Source organism: Zalophus californianus, chromosome 10, assembly GCF_009762305.2.
Source record: "Zalophus californianus isolate mZalCal1 chromosome 10, mZalCal1.pri.v2, whole genome shotgun sequence".
Classification (NCBI taxonomy): domain Eukaryota; kingdom Metazoa; phylum Chordata; class Mammalia; order Carnivora; family Otariidae; genus Zalophus; species Zalophus californianus.
The window spans coordinates 50,509,223-50,529,723 of record NC_045604.1 but is presented as its reverse complement, the minus strand read 5'-3'; the positions used below and the strand labels follow the sequence as shown (position 1 = coordinate 50,529,723).

At 42.8% G+C, this 20,501-nt stretch overlaps 1 protein-coding gene across 1 annotated transcript in view; it reads left to right on the top strand.

Moving 5' to 3' along the window:
- The window catches only part of PAPPA2 (pappalysin 2), a 269,440-nt gene that overhangs the window by 247,243 nt on the left and 1,696 nt on the right, over positions 1-20,501 (top strand). Inside the window, exon 21 of the mRNA XM_027609924.2 lies at positions 18,848-18,946. Coding sequence (XP_027465725.2) covers positions 18,848-18,946 — 99 coding nt within the window. The remainder of the gene's footprint in view (positions 1-18,847; positions 18,947-20,501) is intronic.

The window sequence follows — 20,501 nt, the reverse complement described above, 5'->3', positions numbered from 1 at the left end:
CACTGTCCCAGCTGCTGCGCCCCCCCCCCCCCCCAGTTTGAGCTATCACCATCCGCTGCCTGCATTGATACAACAGCCTCCAGGGTGGTCACACTACCGCCCCATGTCCTATTTCCAGCTCAGCAGCCAAACGGTGCTGGTAAAATGTAAGTTAAAGCTAAGCAGTCCTCTGCTAAAGCCCTCCAACCATCCTGCTTTCACTCAGAGTAAAAGCCAAAGCCCTTACAGTGACTTACAAAAACCTCCAAATATTCCCTCTCTGACCATTTGATTGAAAATTACTCCCTCCTCTCTGTCTATTGCCCAACACATAGACCTCCTGCTTCCCTTACATTGTCCTATTTTTTTTAATAAGACTGTGACTTTCTAATTCACTAAATAATTACTTATTTGTTATATTTAATGTCTATTTTCCCCACTGGAATTTGAGCTTCACAGAGCAGGACTTTTTATTTCCTTTATTCACTGTTCTATCTCAAGTTCTTAATAAGGTGGTACAGTGACTGACACATGGTTAATGCTCAATAAATATCTTTTGCGTGGATGAATAAAGTAGGGAGTTAAGGGCAGCTACAGGTTTGGGAGAGACTGGCAGTGGGATAACGACCTTAAGCAACTTGATTACTTTGGGGAAAAGGAATATTTTGCTAACTTGTGAAGAGTGAGAAGACTGCCAAGAGACCCTGAGTTTAATCCTTTAGCAGTCTTTTCTACTGAATACTTTTTGTTGTTAGGTCTACAGTTAGCATGGTCATGTCCTGGGACTTTGGAGATGGATGAAATTTGGATTTCCAGGGTCCTTTCAGCTCTTTGAAGGCTGTTTGTGTGCAGGAGAGAGGAAACTCGGTTCCACCGATCGCCTTTCTTCTCTTTGGTCATGTGACCTCAGTCGAAGTCATTTAACAGCAATGGGAAAATAATATGTTCCTTGGTTGACTTAACAAGTTCTTTTGGTGCTCAAATGAGATAATGTTTGTGAAAACATTTGTAGACACTAACATGCCACACATGTGTATAGGGTTATCTTTGGTATTATCATCCCTGTGTGAGAAGTCTTCTAAAGTAAGGCCGTGCTGATTCATTTCGACGCTGCTGGGACACATCCCTCATGCTCCACCAGAGGTCCTGCCCAAGGGAGCTGAATGTCTACTGGCAGGGTGTGCGCATAACATAGCAGCAAAGAACTGGTGTGGAGAAAAGGAGCCTCTGCTTCTCTCCTTTGACTCAGTCTGATTCCTTTCAGGAACTAGGCCAAAAATTTCAAGTAAACTTTTGTGTCTTTTTGGATGTACCTTTCCAAGTGTAAGCACCCAACATGGGCATCAGAACCTTGTTTAAAGACAGCTCAGATCTGAGGCTTGCAGCAGCATTCCAGCTTCAGCCCAACAGCTTAGGGACCTTTCCTTCAGAAGCTCCCCCTTCAGAGGATGCCCACTGCCCATAGAGGATACAGACCCTCCACCTTATTTTTCCTCTATTTCATTGAACAGAGGAACAAGAATAAGAGAGAAAAATGAGTCTCTGAATGCTTAACCAAGCTGGAAAAAAAAATGGCAAAACAAAACCATACACCTACTTTGAAAGCAGACTTATTACCTCTTCCTTGTCTCAGCACCCCTAACCCAGTGATCGTAGGTAAGCCTTTCTCCCCCCGTAAATTCTCCATAGCCTCTTCAGCCTTATACATTGTTTTCCTTCCTATTTAAGATCAGTAATGAGAACTTGGCAGGAGAAAAATTCAAATGGGTCAGGAGGCCCTTGTGGCTTTTCTCGGGCTTGTTTTCCACAGCCCATTCTAGCCTGCAACATACTTCGCAAGAATAAGTTGGCTGGAGATCTAACCCACGGTAAGAGGCCACCACTGAGGGCAGCATTTCAGACTCAGTGAGACTGGAACCATGAGCAGGCTTCCTGAAGCACAGAGCCTGGGTGTTTCCTTACACATGCACATGCACATGCACACACACGTGCACACATAGCAGCACACACCGGGGACCCTCATCAAGAACAGATGTTGCTGCCCACTGTGCCAGCCACGTGTCAGGCATGGCATTTTCTTCTGCTAAGCTCCTGGCAATTGTGTTTTTCCTTTCTTCTCCCCTCCCTCCACCTTCCTCTCCCCTTTCCCACCCCCTACATCCACTGCATGTACAAATTCTCTCCTGATTCATACTGGGCCAACCTCATATTTTTGTTGTTGTTATTGTTATTGCAAACATTAGATGCTTCCAAAACTGGGGGAAAAAAAAGAAAAGAGAAAAGAGAAAGAAACCACAACAACCCCCAAAGAAAACATGTTCTAACCCAGGAATGTACAATACTTCATGCATGGGAAGCATCTTCCCACCTCTCCAAGCTTAGCTACAGAATCTAGGGCTCCAAATTCCAACACATGAAAAAAATAAATCCATCCAGTTTTTTTGTATGAGCTTCATACCATTTTTCAATCTAAAAGCTTGCTGCTCCCCCCAATGGCTAGGATTTGCAGAAGAGTCATAGCCTCCTTTCCCAATTTATACCATGGTCATTAAACAATGACCACTGCTTCACACCAATTTATTCATTTCTTCCCTTAAAATAATATTTCTGAATGCCTATTCCATGCTGAGATTATAAAAGTGAGTAAGTTCCTAATACAGTCTATGCAATAGAGGTAAAAGATCAATTGCTCCCCAATGAGTAAAAATACAGAGATATGAACAAAGTCACATGGGAGCACAGAGGATAAAGCAAATAGCTTGTCTCAATCACATGGAGATCTTATAGAGGGGTAACCTTTTGAAGGATAAACAGAAGCATGTGGAAAGGCAAAGATTTTGAAGGAAGCGGTATATTGCAGTCATCAAATTTGTCTGTAATAATGCTGCATAACAAATAATCCCCAAACATCAGCAAAGGTGTGCCAGCACATTCAAAACCTCTGGTCAAATGCAGCATATGTTGCGCACACTCACATTACATTGGTCAAGACCATCCGCATACCTAGGTCCAAAATTAGTGGGAAGAGGAATTATACTCTGTTGATAGTGAAGTCACAGCGAAGGAAGAGAGAGTGAAAGGAACTGTAGACCTATAATATCATCTGCCATTCAGCCTTTGTAGCACAAACATTTGCTACATTCAAATTTATTCCACCTGATCCCAGGACACTCCAAAAGTCTTACCCAGTCATAGCATCAGGCTTGAAAATCTAGACTATCATGATTTACTATCAGGTTATGATGTGCTTCTCTTAATCTAGAGCCTGGTGTACTAAAATCACAAGTTCTCTGCCTTCCACACCTGATGGACAAAGTGGAACAGAGACAAGACACACCTACAGTAAACATCCCCTTTCAAGGAGAATAATGAGAGACATATAACAGTTACTGGTCAACAACAATTCTGAAATCCCTCTGAGAAAAGTTGCAAAAAATCTCTAAGAATAGGGAATGCTTCTTGTTATAAGCTTTTGATTACTCCCTGGGTATAGCTCCCAAGTCCATTGTTCTTCATGGTTCTGGGCTCTGCTGATTTGGAAGTCCTTCCTTTTCCATTATCCTCTTGGGCCACGAAAAGGAGCACTGGATAACATCCATCTATTGGAAGCTAGGTAGCTTTCTCTGCCTGCTTTGTCATAGTAGAATATGGGGGATGCAAAAATCTTTTTATGTTCTCCAGAGTCTCTTTTAATCTAAGCTGATGATACTTTTGGCACCTCAACTCACAGACATTATTGGTTTGGTATATATTTAATTTTAGTCAAATCCATATACCAAGAGCTATCCTTACAAGTCTTTTCCAGATGTGCCTCTCTCTATAGATTTAATTAAAGGTATTCTGAGCTTAGGAGTCTTCTCTGGGACAAAGTCCTTAGTCCATTTTCTATGAAGCATTTTGTTCAGTTGCAAGGATCCTGTAGGTGCCACTTCAATCCAATTAGAAGTCTTAACAAATGGTGTAAAGATCCACCCCTTGATTTGGTCTTTGAGGCTAAGTCTTAAATGTCTAAAGGTATAAATCTTTCAAGCAACCCATTCATCTCTTCCATCTTATTCCTCTGTTCTCTCAAAATTTGGTCTCCATGGTTGCCTCCAAAGAGATGGAAAAGAAACAGAGGCCAGCAAGTCTTGAGTCCCTTGGACCAGAAGTGATACATCATTTCTGCTTGCCTTTCCATTTACCAGGACATGGTTACATGGCCTTAAGCCCACCTCAGGAGAGACAGGGAAACACAGGGGAATATACAGATACCAGGTGAGCAAAATATCTCTGTTACAGAGAAGAAATGATAGGACTTATACTTTAGGTAGAAAGTCATAGTGACATATTTTTGACCATGGAAGTCAGAACCCTATCATCTCTAACCTGAGCTAATGTAACAGCCTCCTCAGTGAACTGAGGAAGTAAAAAGAGAAGAAATAAAGGGGGCTGAATACAAAACTATTTCTGCAACAGAACTGGTAAACATTTGGAGTTGGACATGAATAGAGAGGAGTTGAAGATGAAGTTAATGGGGTTGGACGGGGGGTGGATGATTATTCCGTGGGTTTGTCTCTCACATTATCTCAATTTGTTCTGAGAAAACTCAACCAATACTTTAGCAACATATAATGCTTGACCATCTACTGTGGGGAAAAAAGAAAAACCTGGTTCCTGCCTGTGTGGTTAGAGGTGTATGCTATTTGTGTTTTTGTTGGTATACCTATTTTGAATATCCAGTTAAATGCTTCTGGAGGGCAGGGGGGCATGTTTCATTCCTCTATGTTTATATCCACCCTCACCCCCCCACACACACTGTAGTTTATTATTAAACATTCCATAAATAGTCAATAAATATTCACATGAGGTTAAGTAGTATTCATTTTATTCTCTTCTTTGGCTTCTCCTGGCATATATTATTTGGTAAATTCCTTATGCATTGAATATGGAATATTGGGGTTCAGAACTGGAATTAGTATTTTCTTTTTTAATATATTTTTCTAATTAGAGAAACGAAGTAATAAATTAAATATGCATTATCCAGATGTGAAAGATCCCAAACAAATGGAGATGAAAGCTACTCCCCAATGTCCTCTCCCTTGTGTGCTGGTTTGAAAGTTTAAAATGCTTAAGTTTAATTTTCACCTCTATTGCTCATTCCCCAAGTGACCTTGGGACATGGCCTTTGTCTCATTTTCCCCATCAGTGGAATATGGATAATCATATTAATCTGTCTCACCAGGCGATGTGAGGACTAATTAAAAATGAGATTAAATTCAACTCAGGTCTTTCTAATGTGAGAAATATTAAACTTGGTGGTGCATGTCTGCAGTGCTGTTAGGTTTCTGGGAACAGTCTCTGGCCTTGGAACTGCTTATGACCCTAATGACACGGCAGCTGAGTCACGAGTGCCTGCAGCCTGCCCAGCTTGTTGGCCATACTACCTGTCCTGTTTCCATGCCCTGTGTGCCCAGCCCGATGGACAGATCCATCCAGATTGCCTAGTAACTGAATAGCAGCCAGTGATCTTTTTACTTCTTTGGGCTCCCTCTGGGAGCTGCTTCCTTCCTGTCCTCTCTTACTTTCTTTTCATGCCCCCTTTTTTCAGATAGGAGCTCTGAAAATTCTTTGTGCTGACAAATCATTAAAAAGAGCTGAATTAATAAATTCATCATGTACGTTGGTCTGCTCAGGCTGCTGTAACAAAATACCATAGAATGGGTGACTTACACAATAGACATTTATTTCTCAGAGTTCTGGGACGTCCCAGGTCAAGGTGCTGGATGATTCAGTTTCCTGGTGAGGGCTCTCTTTGTGGTGTGCTGATGATTGCCTTCTTGCTACGTCTTCACAGGGAAGAGAGAGAAAGGAAGCACTGGTATGTCTTCTTTAAGAGAATTGAACCCATCATGATATCATCTAAACCTAATTACCTGTCAGAGGCCTTACCTCCAGATACCATCATATTGGGAGTTGGGGCTTGAACATATGCTTTTGGAGGAACAGCATTGCTGTTCCTAATAGCATTGCTCATGCTCACGTCACCTAAGCAGAAAATGTTCTGATACATAGAACTAAGTTTCCCAGGTTTCTTTAATAGGTGGCTACCTGCACTATGTAATTTTAGGGGTGATTCACAAAGTCTCAAACTTTCCCATATTAAAGTCATTTTTTTTTTGCCTGAACATTTTCTATTTTATCTAGTTGCAGATACATATTTATCATTGACCCCTTAATATGTTAGCTGCTTTCTAGAGGGGTAGGAGAATATGTAGATACTATGGTAGAGATGGATACATTGGTCATGGGAGTTGTCAGAGCAAGCTGGGTCCAGCAAAGAAGTGGAGATGTTGGAGGGAGAAAGAGAGCAGTGACTGACGGCAGACTTTAACACAACACTTCTGCTTTACCTATACCTCAACTGTCTACAATAGAATGTAAGAGAGAGGATGAGTATCAGATAACTTGACTTAGGTATTTTTCCTGCCTTAAGACCATATATTATATGGTCATTCTATTCCCATAGTTGGAAAAGGTAAATATAAGATCCCTGGGACTACAAGCCATAGTTAAAAGAAAGGAAGAATGACCAGGTTCTCCAGTAGCCACCTTCGGGAGGGCTACTCTCCACCTTCACTCAGAAAACAAACAGACAGAAATAGCTCCTGGTTGCACAGTATACTTAATAACATTAGTGAGTGTTTATTGTATGCCAGGTGCATACCAAGGAATCATTCCTCTTATTACCATTCCTGTTCAGTAAACAGGAAAGTGAGGGGCTGAGAATTCAGTTACCTTTCCAAAGCTCCAGAGGTAGCAAATGTGGGATAAGTACATGAACCCAAGCAGTCTGATTCCAGAGTCCCCATTCTTAACTGGTAGGAAGATTAAAAACAAATAAACAACACATAAACTAGAAGCATAGGACTTGTAGAATACTCAGCTAAGAGATGAACACAGGGTGCTGGCCACCTGTTGGGACACCTCCCCAGGCTTTGCAAGCTTTAAGCTGGAGGAAGAGGTGACGTGCCACTGAACCCTGCTGAGCGAGGATCAGAGACCAGGGAAGTGAGCGTGGGGAATATGTGAAACAGCCGATCAGTGGATGAGTCAATGAGATATACAGACAAGCATCCCTGAGATAAAGGGAATATAAACAAGACCCTTGCACAGAGAATAGGTTCCATATGGGGGAAAGAGAGACTGGACGCATCTACCAATTAACAGAGAACAGAACAGCCAGATTGACGACCCAGGATGGCGTGACAGGGTGAGCTTGAGAACCACGATAATCAGGCACACAAATTGAGCTGTTCATAGACGCAGGAACTAAACATTAGACCGGGGCTAAAAGAAACAAGACTATTGGCAAGAAAATATTCTAGAATAAATATGACACCTCCCTCCTGCCATTCCTCAACTCAGCTGGACCTGAGTATTTCAGGGGGTGATAAAATAGTCATGTCTAAGTTGTGGAGAGAGCCTGGCAGAAATCAGGCAGGAGAGAAAATAGTCTGGGCCCCCTCTAGGCCTGTGTTTATATGGAAAAAGAAAACAGAGCTTCTCACTGTGAGCTGGGACAGAGTTTGCTGACTGATGGGGCTCTATTTCTTAAGACTCAGTCCTTAGATTTAGTAAGGATTCTTTCTAGCTATTTTTTCAATGAGCAAATTTTTTGAGAAAAGTTTAGCATGATTTGAATAGTCAAAATGTCATAGAAAAACCTTCACCTCCATTGGTCTTCTACCCAAATACAACCATTTTCCAAATCCTGGCAATTTTCCTTCACAATACCCCTCTGTCTGCTTTGTTTGTTTGTTTATTTCCATATTATGACCAGACAATTCTGTTCTTTTCAGTTCAGATCTGTTTGAGGTAAACTTCCACCTGCTCTGAATCCTTCCACTTCTGTCCCGAACATTTCCCATACTGTCCCCAGATCCAGCCTCTGAAACATAACTTTTATTGTGTTCCCCTTCCGCTCAGAACAAAACAAAAAACTAAAAAAACAAACCTTCCAGTGCTCCCTTATTGTCTTCAGGATAAGGACTAGCTAGATTCCTCCAAATGGAGATTTTGACCTAGTTCCAAATGTGGGCCATTAATACTTGAGGCAGAAAACCACAGATACATCTTTTTTTTGTAATCTGAATTCTTGGCTTATATTTGTCCTCCTGCTGGGATTTTTCTCCTTAGGTCTCTGACCAAATCCCATCTGTGCTCAAAGATTGAATCTCTATATACTCCATAAAGCCTTTCTGAAATGTCCCAGCCCCTTTCCTATTCTGAACCTTACAGCTCTTATTGGTGCCATTAATTACTTTGGGAATCAGTCCTCCACTGGCCTGGGATTTCTTCCCTATTGTCTCAGATGCTGTTCAGATTCTGTCTTATTCAGTGCTGATGACACCAAAGCTTCTTTAATGGAGACTTTGTCATCCACAGAACCTACTGTGGGGCCTTATACCTAGAAGACACACTAAGTATGTATTGATAAGATATCCCAGGATTTCAGCAGCTAGCCTCATGCCTGGCTTATAGTATATGTTTTGAAATTAAATATCCTAGATGATACATCTTTCATGGATTACTATAGCATTGACTTTTCCTCAGAGAGTGGCTTTGCATGCCCACAGTTGTGGTGAGAGATTGGACTAGGTGCAGTACTGAGACATGGAGTACGGTATGTCATTACTATTAGATAACGATGCTGGAGGCAGCGTGGACGTGTCAGGATGATTATAGCACAAGCCTGGGCATCAACAGTGGCTCTGTGTCTTTTCTCCAGACAGGTTCCTTAGTGGCTCAGGTCCTTGGTGTTTTAATTGGTAAAATGGGCATGATAATAATACCTACCTCACTGAGTTGTTGTGAGGCTTTAGTAAGATCATGCATACAATCCTTATAGCACAGTGCCTTATACACAGAAAATGCCATATATAAGATAAAAAAAATAGTGTCTGGTTTCTCAGTGATGACTTGTAGTTCATAAAACTATTTTTACCTTTAGGTTCATTCTTTATGCCAGGAGCTTTCAGAGAAATTGTATATGTCTGTGTGTGTGTTTGTGCGTGCATGTGTATATAGAATAAAAACATATTTTAATGTTATATATCTATATTGTACATATTGTATATTATTATGATACATCTATCTTACATATGAAGACTGTATATATCAAATGTACAATATTTATGTGTATGTGTATATATGTGTATGGAATATATGTGTATTTTATGTGTATATTACATGTATGTAATCATGTGTATATACACATATAACAAAGTGAGAGAGAATGAGAGAGAAAACACGTGCTGTGAGTTATATCCCAGGAACACTTGTGAATGCTCAAAATCATGGATTTAGATTTGCCCCAAAGTGCACCCTCTTTGTGAAGAGCTGGGTGTGGTATCGGAATGGCCAAAGGTCTGGTCTATTGCTTTGATTTCTTTAAATAGCTCCTTCCACCCTAGGAGTGTCTGCTTTCTCCTCAAAGTTTCTCCCCGAGTGCTTGATTGCTGAGGAAAGAGCGAGAAAGAGAGGGTGGGGGGAGAAATGGAGGGAGGCAGGGAGGAGAGAAGGAATGAGAGAATGGGGAAAGAAAAAAAATAAGACGCTCAGCAAACAGCAGGAGGGCCAAGAAAAATATTTAATGCAAACAATGAATATTGTCGTTTCCTCCCACAGTCTGCATTCCCAGTCATCTTCCACAGGCAGGCGTGGGGAGCCAAGAAATGCCGAGCTGCCTGGCATGGGCGTGCATGTGGCGGGGCGCCGGGGGGCGAGCACGCGTGGCGGGCTGTGCTAGAACATTCCCCTTGCCAGCCCAGGCCAGCCTCAACCTCCCGTGAACTGCAGGCTGGCCAAGGAACCAGAAGACAGGGACAGAGGGAAGTAGAGGCTCAAAGTCGGAGCATAACCCCGGCCATCTGCCCCGGTGCTTCTCCAGCCCTTTCTCCCAGCTGCAGGTTCTCCACCTCTGACTTCAACCAAGTTCCTCAGCCTTTTGTCTCCTTCGCCTCCCAGAGCTACTATGTCAGCTCTCGAACGGAGTATGTACGGTGTAAGGTTCCCCTCGTGTGGGCTGCAGGCCTGGTACCACAGCTGGTGGAGGGCCAAGAGAGGGGGAGCTGTGTGAGTGACCACCGACCGTGGGGACAGGGGCCAGGCAGGTCCCACCTGCTCAGCAAGGTGTCTGCAGTGGCCCGAACTTCTGCTCCTACTTTCATTCTTCTGAATCTTTAAGTTTGCTTCTGTAAGGGTCTGCTGTTGCTGAGCCTGTACCTAGAAGGTCATGCTAAGCCATTTTAAGGTGATGTTGTAGAGAGAGTAATTGATAGTGAGCACAGATTACCTGGGGAGGCGAGGGAAAAAGACAGAGGAAAAGCACCTTATCTTGGAGGAAAGGCAAGAAGAATGGAAAGCAGAAAGTCTCTTCTAGAGGGGAATCCGTGACTCTCACTCACCAAACATTCATTGAGAACCTACAGTGCTATGTTAGGCTTTGCGCTACTTCGGGGTCCTGGTGCTCATGGAACGAAGCAGGAGAGGAAGAGGGAATGAATGATGTGTCCCTGCTCCTGTGGTCCTTACAGAGTTCAAAGCTCTTGTGTTCAAGGTTTCTATCTCTAACTTTGAAACACAGTAGGCTGGCTCCAGTTAGCGGGAGAGGAGGCAGGAAATTCCCCATGCAAACAATTGTGAATCCATTCCTCTTTTAAAGAAGAAAGCCAACTACAGGCCCCCTCTGCAGCTACCACCTTTCCCAGCCCCCATCAGAACAACAACAAAAAAACAAAAACAAAATCATGGGAATCAGTGGCCCACCCGGCTGGCCGTGGAGAGGCAGATGAGGTCCGATGGTGTGTCATTATTAGTTCTTGCTGGGAGCCCAAGCCCAGCCTTTGCTGCATCACAAATATCAGGGCTCTGAGACAACTGCATCTGAGAAGCATTGCTGTGTGGTTCGAGAAGGAAGGGAGGGTGACAGCACAGGATTGGGAGTCACCGGCATAAAATCTGGACCAGCCAACTTCTTAGGATGAGCAGGTCCTGAGACGAGGGCAAGTGTGCAGGACAGGAGTCAGACTGTTGGAGGGGGAGAAGAAAGGTCTGGGGGTTTCTTTGATTAAGACATGGAGACAAGCTATGGCCTAGAGGAGCCTGGCAGTGACCTCCTGATTACGGAGATGTGACGAGGGAATAAGGATGGTGGCTAGGAGCAGAGCACTGGGCACTGTCACGGTCAGTCTCATGCAGTTGGGCCCAAAGGGGGCGGGGGAAAAAAAGCCAGAGGTACCAAGCGTCTTAGCATGGGTGAGGCCTCCAGGTCCAGTGAGGGTCAGGACACGCTCCCATCAGTAGCAGTGGCTCACTCCTGGGGCATTTCCCAACACATGGGGCAGACCACAAAATCAGGAGGGCTGCCTCATTTGGTTTTGAGCCCCTAAGACCATGTGACCTGTGGTGGGATGTCCTCTTCTGTCTCTGTCTCTTGGGAAATAGAGGTCTAATTCTGAGCCAACATTTTTGTGGCACAGATCAATGCAGACTCTACGTGAGTGGCCCCTTGCCTTGTCTTCACCACTCAGGGCTCTCATCCCACCCCCTGCCCCTGCCTTGGGGTGGGCTGTAGAAGCACCTGGCTATGTTGGTCCCAGAGGGGAGGCTAGTGGAGAAATAGGCGGGTGTATGTTTGTCAGTGAGGTAGAAGAGTCTGCACCACTGGGTCTTTATTTGCAGCAAAATGAAAGGGGCTGCTAGGAGGTTATTTTTGGCTGAAAAGTAAGTCACAGAGAGTCTTCTCACTTTCCTGTTTTCCTGTGGTGCCCGTCAAGGAAGAGGTGTCTGTGATGGTTTGGGGTTTTTCAAAGGCTAAGACACTCAAGTCACCACTCTGGTTTTGAGGAGAGCCCTGGTTTCCAGGAACCAGTCAGGCCTCTCCCACTCTGTTTTTATAATTTCCAGACCCATTTCCCTTGTCACCTGACTCCTTCATGACTCAGATGATGCATTTGTGGTGAAAGGGAATGGGGCAGGAGGTACAGGAATGAGAGCATCCATAGTTTTGACTCTAAAGTGTTGCTGGTAGAATCTTGAAGTTTTTCTGACCAGAGTCTCTGTGGAGGGAACCCAGACACCAACCCACAGCAGTAAAAGCAATGGTAGCGTTCCTGCCACCTTCATAAAACTAGGATTCTTTGAGTACTTACCGTGGAACAAGGACTGGGCTAAGTATTTCACCTCCATTTGCTCATTTACCCCTTACAACAATCTATGAGGTTGGTGTTATTCTCACTCACCAACCAGGATACTGCTACTTAAAGAAGTTCAGTAATTTGCTCCAATTTAAGAGTTGGTAAGGAGCAGAGCTGGGATCTGGGCACAGGTTTATTGAACACCATATCCCATGCTCTTAATCACCAGACTGTACAGCCTTGATCATTTTCCAGAGCAGGAGGTATTAAGCCCTGTGTACCTTGAAGCTGATGAAAATTTTATAGGAAAAAGAAGTCATTTGACCTTATTTTGTTGCTTTTCTTTTTCCATCTCAGTGTATCCCAACTATTTCTCTCAGAAGAATTGTTTTTTTGTACTATTTGATTATTTCTATTCCATGACTGTGCTTTGGTTTTGGTGTCAGACAGAAATAAACTGGTTATAATCGGGCTTTTCTTTTGGACCCTATAAAGTTGCACCTTGGCTTTTCCGTTTTTGAGGGTCTGGTGGATTGCTCTGACAGAGAGGTTTGAAGCCCTACACAAAAGCTATATGACCTCACATGGGCCAGTAAAGTACAGTAGGCCACAGGACTAAACCCCAACTTCAGATCCCTCTCTCAGGGCCACCAAATGGGGTGCTTCCCTCTGCCCGTCCAACAGAATATGTGTCTTCATTGCCTTTCTTTGAATTACATCGTGCTTGTCTGTTGTGTGTAGAGCAGACCCTTGGCCTTCCAGGGTCTACTCTACAGTTTCAACTGCTATCTGGTAATCCAGCAGATCCTTAATATCTTAGTGATTAGTGGATTTGCATCATCTAGTCTTCAGGGCTGGTAGGTAGGAACAGATCTCCCAGTTGCAAGTGAGCCAAGTTACCTGGGCGGCACTGCTGTATGACTGTGTCATTCCATATCAGTCCTCATGAACACAGCCTTCTTATTAAAATACTAACAGTGTCACTTACACATTCCCCACCCTGCGGAGGCCCAAGATCTGGGCCCCTATTCCCAATCTGCTGTGAAAACCTAACCACTTGATTATAGATATTTGCAAACATCCTGAAGACAGCCATGCTTTCCCTACCTTCTTCCTGCTCTGGTTTTGAGCTTCTTTTTGTTTTTGACCCCTGGTAATTTTTCTTCTTTTCTTATTATCCCAGCTCTGGAGTTGAGAGGATATTGTTAAATTTTATCCAACATTTTTAGGTTGTTTATAGAAGTACTTTCAGATGGTATATTCTACCGTCTCTTCCCACTCTTAAATAAATGTATACCAATGGTCTGTACATAGTAGGAGAGGAATATTGGAAAGGAGGGATCTGGTCACAAAATATGCTAAGGAAATGTTGTTAGCCACCCTCATATTTATTCATTTATTGAGAACTTCCTGTGGCATCAGGCATTGAACTAGTGGCTGGTACTATAAAGATTAGACTCTGAGCCCTTGATAGTACAGAGTGTTAAGTCCTGTATAATGCCTATATGGGCAAAATATACCATAGTAACGCACAGGCAGGGAGGACTCTCTGGGTCCAGGAAGCCAGATGAGATTTTCCAGAGGAGGTTGTATGTAAGAAACTCTTCCTGCAGAATCCATCTCAGGGTATCTATTTTAATTTTACATTTTCCAAGAAGATTGTTGCAAACCCACAAATGTGAGATCATTGGCACCCTCCCACCCCAAGGGGTGAGCACTGGAGGAGGGGAACAGCTCCATTTCCTCTTTCCGTCAGATGACTGTAGTGAGCAGAAAAATATCTGGCTTGAGCATTCTGGGACCCAGAAATAAATGTCTCTGGGTTGCAGGCATCTGCCGATGGGATGGGAACATAGTGCTGCTTCCTCCTGGGGAAATCAGCCTCTAGGGAAATACGTGAGGACCAAGCCCTGAGGCCTGAAGGAGTGATAGTGCCAGGCAGCTTATTTGGAATAAACTTTGACCTGCAACTGAGAAAAGCAGAAGTGACGTTGTGGGGTTCAGGGGAATTGATATATATATATAGCTCTTTTTTTGCTTCTGTGTTGGATCGTTGGGTTCACTTTATTGTTAATGCTCCTGTACCTAAGTCTGTTGTATAGAAGTGCCAAGGAATTTAAATTACCCTGCATTCCCAATAAATTAAAAAAGGAATGAAATCATCAGATAGTGGTAGCATGCTATAGTAGAAGGAACATCAGATCAAGAATCCAGAGACTCTACCTTATTTCCAGGATGGCCACCAACTCACCTTACAAACAAGACATTTCTCTTTTTTTTAAGGCTCCATTTCATCGATTGTACAATAAGAGTTTGGTACTAAATAGTCTTCAAGGCTCCATCCAACCTTAGAATTTCATGTATCTATGATCCTTTAAGAAAACCCCAAAAGCAAGTAGTGTTCTGGTCATCAAGGGTTCTTGAGGGGCCTCAGAAACCTCATAAGTTTTGCCTGTGAAATTCTAAGAGCAAACTTGCAGTGAAGCCCAGGCAGTATGAACATGGTAGGCAGATCTTTGGACTGAATGGAGAATGAGAATCAGGCTGGAGAATCAGGCCAAGCATTCATTGGAAAGCCAGAGAAAAAGAGAAAATGAGCACACATTCTTATATATATTTACAAGAGTTTCCATTTACTGCAAGGACTCCACTGGGCCTGACACCACAGCTTCCCTGGGAAAGGGCATCTTTGGGACCTGATGCAGCCTCATCAAGAAGAAGAAATGGATGTAGATCTGATTTGTCATTCACGTAACTAGAGAGTTTTGATGGGAAATGACGTGGGAGAAAGAAAATAGTGTTGAGCATTAGGCACGAAAGTGATTAGCATCTTCTGGTCTGAAGGAGATGAAGATCAAGATGAAGGATCAAGATCAGATTCTGCCCTGTGCCCTACCTATAAGGAGATAGTCACTTTTGGCTGAGATCCCAACCTGTAGGTCATCAGAGCAGAACATCTAAAGTTCAAAACTAACCTTTCTAAAACATCAATGTGGTCATGAGTTCTGTTGCAAGCTGTAGAAGAAAAATGTTCTTAATGTAATTGAAGTAATAGAAGTGTTATCACCCAATCAGTCAATGTTTGTGGAGCTCTTCTTGGGGGTGGGCCCTGTGATAGGCAATCTGGGACCACCCGGCTCTCTATTTTCACCCTCTTTTTCTCCCTTACAAGTTTTCTCAGGCTTCTCCTCTGAATCATCCAGTCCTAACTTCTCCTCCGAGAGGCTAGATGTAGCAGAGCCAGCCCCTGAAAGCCCTTGCAAATCTCCCCAACCAAGATCTGGCTTAGGCACTTCTGTCCTCACCCCTACGCTAGCACGTACTGTCATAAGCTATACTTGTTTACAGTGGATTCTCTCAAGGGCCGGAACTGTGTTTTATTTATCTTTGTATCCCCATAACAATGCCTGGCACATACAGGTTTGTAATAAAGGATATCGAATGACTGAATGAATGACTATATCCATAGACAACAGATAGGGCCACCATCCCCATGCCTAGCTTTCCAGAACAACCTTAAACAGAAAATAACATAAAGAATATAGATAACATAAAGAAGAAATTATCTCTACTTTGACAAGTTTCCAAAGTTGTACAGTTTCCATAGTCATATAGGCGTATGGGCTGATAGCCCTTCTTCAGATTTCATCACTGACCCACAGCCATTTATACGGCTATCTCATCTGCCTGGAACACAGCTAGCGGGCCATAGATATCATCAAGCTCATGCATCATGAGAAGAGAAACCTAGCCTCTCTCTCAGATCTAGGTATTTACTTCAGGTATAATTTTAAGAAGCTTGACTCATGAAAAATGTGTGTGTGTGTGTGTGTGCATGCGTGCGTGTGTGTGTGTGTGTGTGTTTTGGAGGAGGCTCACTTAATGAAAGAGTAAGTAGCCCAATACAGAGAGTCTTCCTGTAAATGAAAATGAAAAATGTTCATGTTGATGACTTTGTATTCCATTAGTTATTAAAAGGCAGGATAAGAGGAATATTATGTTTTTTTCTTTTATCAAAATGGTTAAAATGGAAAATGAAAACGTATCTCCTCAAGAAATAGACTACAAGTATTTGAAAAACTCACTTACGTGACACACTCTGTTTGCAGATGTTACAGGATAAGTGAGGTATATGTATGAGGAGTAAAAATTCACCTCTGGACACACTGTGCAGAGAAACCTTGCACCCCACCTTGGGGGAAGTTTCCTGCAGCAGGAGTGATGTCCCCAGGCGGACACCTTTCCATTATGGAGATTTTGATCTAATCTACGTTCAGTCTTCAGATGCTTTAAACACTTTGGATCAATTAGTCGTTTTTCCCTTCTTCTTTTTTCCATTGTAACTTTGGACTCAAGCTCTCAAGTTTCCCAGGCACATGTTGCCATAGGAGACTCTGTTTGTTTAGGGTGGAGTAGTTGTTTTTGGCAGGTTGGGGGAGGAACAATTAATTCTAATAGGTATATAGTAAATTAAACGCTTGGGTCTTTCCAACCTTTTCTCTGGTTTTCTGCCCCTTTTTATAAATTCCCTTTTCTTCCCAGATGATCCTTTAAGAGCAGAAAAGAAGCAGTTTCTAGAAATCATGTTCAGGCTCTAGCCGTAGATGCCCCTTGGGAGCTGGAGAAGGTCACCTAGACCATTTCTCCTCTTTTCAACTTATCTTCCCTAGTGTTCCTAAGATGAGAAGCCATCCTTGGGGGAGACTTTGGAAACAAAGATCCCTCTGGATCCTTTATTAATCCATTCAAAAGTTTAAGTTGTTCTTATGAAAAGGAAGCTCTCCCTTTAATCCTCCATACTGAACACCATACTTTTTACACGTAAGCGAAGTATTTTGGGTGCTCTTCGGGTTTTTATAGACAATAACATGAAAAATAAAGAAGGAACAGATTAAGTTTTGCCAATGAGTCAGTCAGGGTTGGAGAAAAAGTAACAGATGCAGTGTTAGAGGAGGGAAATATACTCCACCAAACACTTGAAAAAGAAGAAAGAAACCTCGGCGGGGGTGGGGGGGTGGGGGAGTGGATCTCAGTAGATGTATCTGGTCCTCCTGGGAGGACCTGAGAGCATTTATGGATGTTAAGGATGTAGCTAGCTGTATTTTGACTCCTATTATTGGGCTGCAATTGTAGCCCCAAGTCCTGATTGTATAGTTATCCCCAGTTCTGCAGAGCCAGAGTCACTCACTCTGGTGTTAAAGACAAATGTACATCTCAAAATCTCCGTCTTCTATCCCAGTGAGGCCCGTGTTGAAAACAAAATTCATTTTTACTTCCTGCTCTCAACTGCCTTTGCCGTGCAGCTGTGGAACAGCTGTTGAGTTCCACCCCACAAGTAGCAACTTTTCAGTGACTGGAATCTTGGCATATATCTGGAACGATGTTCAAATGACCTCAGGACCCCATAGAATAAATCAAAACATTGAAGTAATAATTTGGATGAGCTCGTTCTGATGTAATTCAATTGCTGAAAATTATTTAATGGCCTTTTTTTTTTTTTAGCTTAGTGATCTATCTATCTCATCAAAGCACAATGAAATAGGCAACAGTCCCTCTATTTGACATTTAAGGAGGGTGGGGGGAGAGAGTGATTTAAACATGCAAACTGGAAGGTGACCTCAGAACTCAAAAGTCTACTGACTGTCTTGTGGTCCAAAGAGTTTGGCCACAAGACGTTTCCTGAGGCTTCACATTTGGGCATCCACTCAGGATGGGAAGCCGCCAATGTGATTGAGTAGGTGGGCTGGCTGGTATGCCCTCCAGGATGCTGTGGGACACTGTTTTTCTCCAGAAGTAGTTCTAGGGAAACAATGCATTGGGCTTCTGAGCTATTTTTTAACCTCTTGTTGCTGTTCTTATCATACATTCCCTTTTCGGGAGAAACACTCCATTAACTCTGGTTTGACCTGGACCCCTTTCCCATTTTGGTTTCTGTTAACTTGTAGCAGTAACAGGAATGCATGGAAACAGTTTAGCTTCTTCTGCTCTCACCCTGTGTCTAGCTGCTGTGCATTAGGTAGCTGTACATGTGAGACTATTTCTGTTCCCAGAAATAGTCTGGTGTCCCAGACTGGTGTCCCAAACCCTAGGACCCCTGCATTCTGGACAAACAGAATTTGAGTTTTCATAGCATGCCAGGACTACCAGCGTTTCTGAATACAAGTACCAGGAGAAGGGGTGGAAAATATGGTTCTTAATTCAGGAGAAGCAGCAGAAAGTCAAGATACATGACTTCTAATCCCAAAGTCTGCTTGACCCTAGCTATGCAACCCAGGGAGGTTTTTGTCCTTTCTATGCAGCTCCATTAAAGCCAACCTTGCCTGCAGCACAGGCTTTTCCTGAGGATCAACAGAGTTAAAATGTGTGAAAATATTTGGTAACCTACTCTATATAAAGACCTATTATTACAAGAAGGTGAAAAAGTTGACCAAGGAGTTTAAATGAACCATTCTGACTCTAGAGCTGGTCAGAAGCAGGTGTTACAGGTGAAATTTGACAAATCCTTGGGTACAATGGTCTTGAGACTTCTCAACTTTTTGAGAATGTTAGGTCTCAGTTTGTATCCTGCCCCTTGGGTGCTCTCCCCTAATATCTCTTGAGTTCCGTGGATTATGGTAGGGATGGGCAGGAGAGTAGTGCAAAGCCCAGGGAAACTGTTCTTAGACACTGACTTCTCATGTCCTCACCAGCCTTTCCAAGCTGATGGATGGTGTGATACCATCAATAACCGGGCCTACTGCCACTATGATGGGGGAGACTGCTGCTCTTCCACGCTCTCCTCCAAGAAGGTAAGTGAGCATACGTGCTGGTAACAGGCAGGGCAGGGGCTCCAGAAATAAAGCTAGTGACTTTGGCTGGTTCTCCGTCATTCTGCATCATTTTTACTCAGTAGTCAAGAGGGATTTATAATGAATAAACATCGACACTTCTATGGTGACAAGATTAAAGGCAGTGATTTTAGGTGAGGTTGTTAGAAAACACTAGTTCTCTAGTAGTTGGTCCTGGAACTCCTTCAGAAGAGCCATGGATTTTGCTCCTCAAAGACACATCTGCTTATCATTGTTCAGCATACACCTCTGTTGGCAGGGAATTATGGCCTCTACCCCATGGGGAGGCACAATTACCAATGAAGTGACATCTGATTATTATTAATCTTCATAATTAAATTAATAATCCTATGTAGTACATTATAAGTATATTTCAAGTTTATGTTGAATGGCTACCACAAGCTGCTTGGAACACTCCCTAGACTATATCCTGAGCAGTAATCTTTTTCTCAATTCCTTTTATCTTTATCTCTCTGGGCTCTATTAAATTGACAGATATGCTCAAGCTAAACCTGTGAAATTGAATAGGCTGAAATTTTGCTATAATATGGATAAAAAGCCAAGTGCTCCAAAGATATTTGATGCTAGCTAGCCAATTTGATGAATCAGAAATATGCAAGAGACAGTATTTCTTTCCTTGTACATGTCTTCACAATAAGTCACACCTACGTGGTCACCTCTACAGACTTGAATACTATGGCACCTAATAGCTGATATGACTGACTGTTCAGTATATGCCAGACACTGTTCTTACCACTTAGGTGAATTAACTTATTTAATGCAGAATGCTCAGGGGTTTATCAAATCACTGTTCAATTTGGCCCTCTTTTGCTCTAAAAATTAATAAATCCCAAACCAAAAGAAACAGATCAAGAACTTGGAAAACAGGTCAGAAATCATGTCAACTAGTTATTGTTCTCACTTACAGACGGTAACTGGTCAACTATCCCATCTCTACACAGGAAGATATGACCGGTTCAGAAGAAAGCAAGCAATTCTAGCCTCATCTCCATCTCACACTCAGTAAATCTAGGGTTTGTCTTTAATGGATTTCAGTGCCTATAGCCAGCATATACTAGAATCAGGATTTGAAAAGACACTTCATGGGGCACCTGCGTGGCTCAGTTTGTTGACTATCCAACTCTTGATTTCAGCTCAGATCATGATCTTCGGGTTGTGAGTTTGAGCCTTACATTGGCTCCATGCTAAGCATTCTTTTGACATTTTCTCTCTCCCTCTCCTTCTGCCCCTTCCCCCTTGCTCTCTCTTTTTTAAATAAATAAATAAATAAATAAATAAATAAATAAATAAATAAAATCTTTAAAAAAAGAAAGAAAAGGCACTTTATCCCCCTAAATCACATTTTACCTCACATGTGAAAATATACTGGAAAATTTCCCCAAATAATACCACCCATTTTCCAACCCCCTTGCCCAATCACCAAGCCCATCTTTTCAGTGTGCTTAGATGGTTAAATGCTATGCCTATCTATTTTCACCTCACTAGATTGTCCATG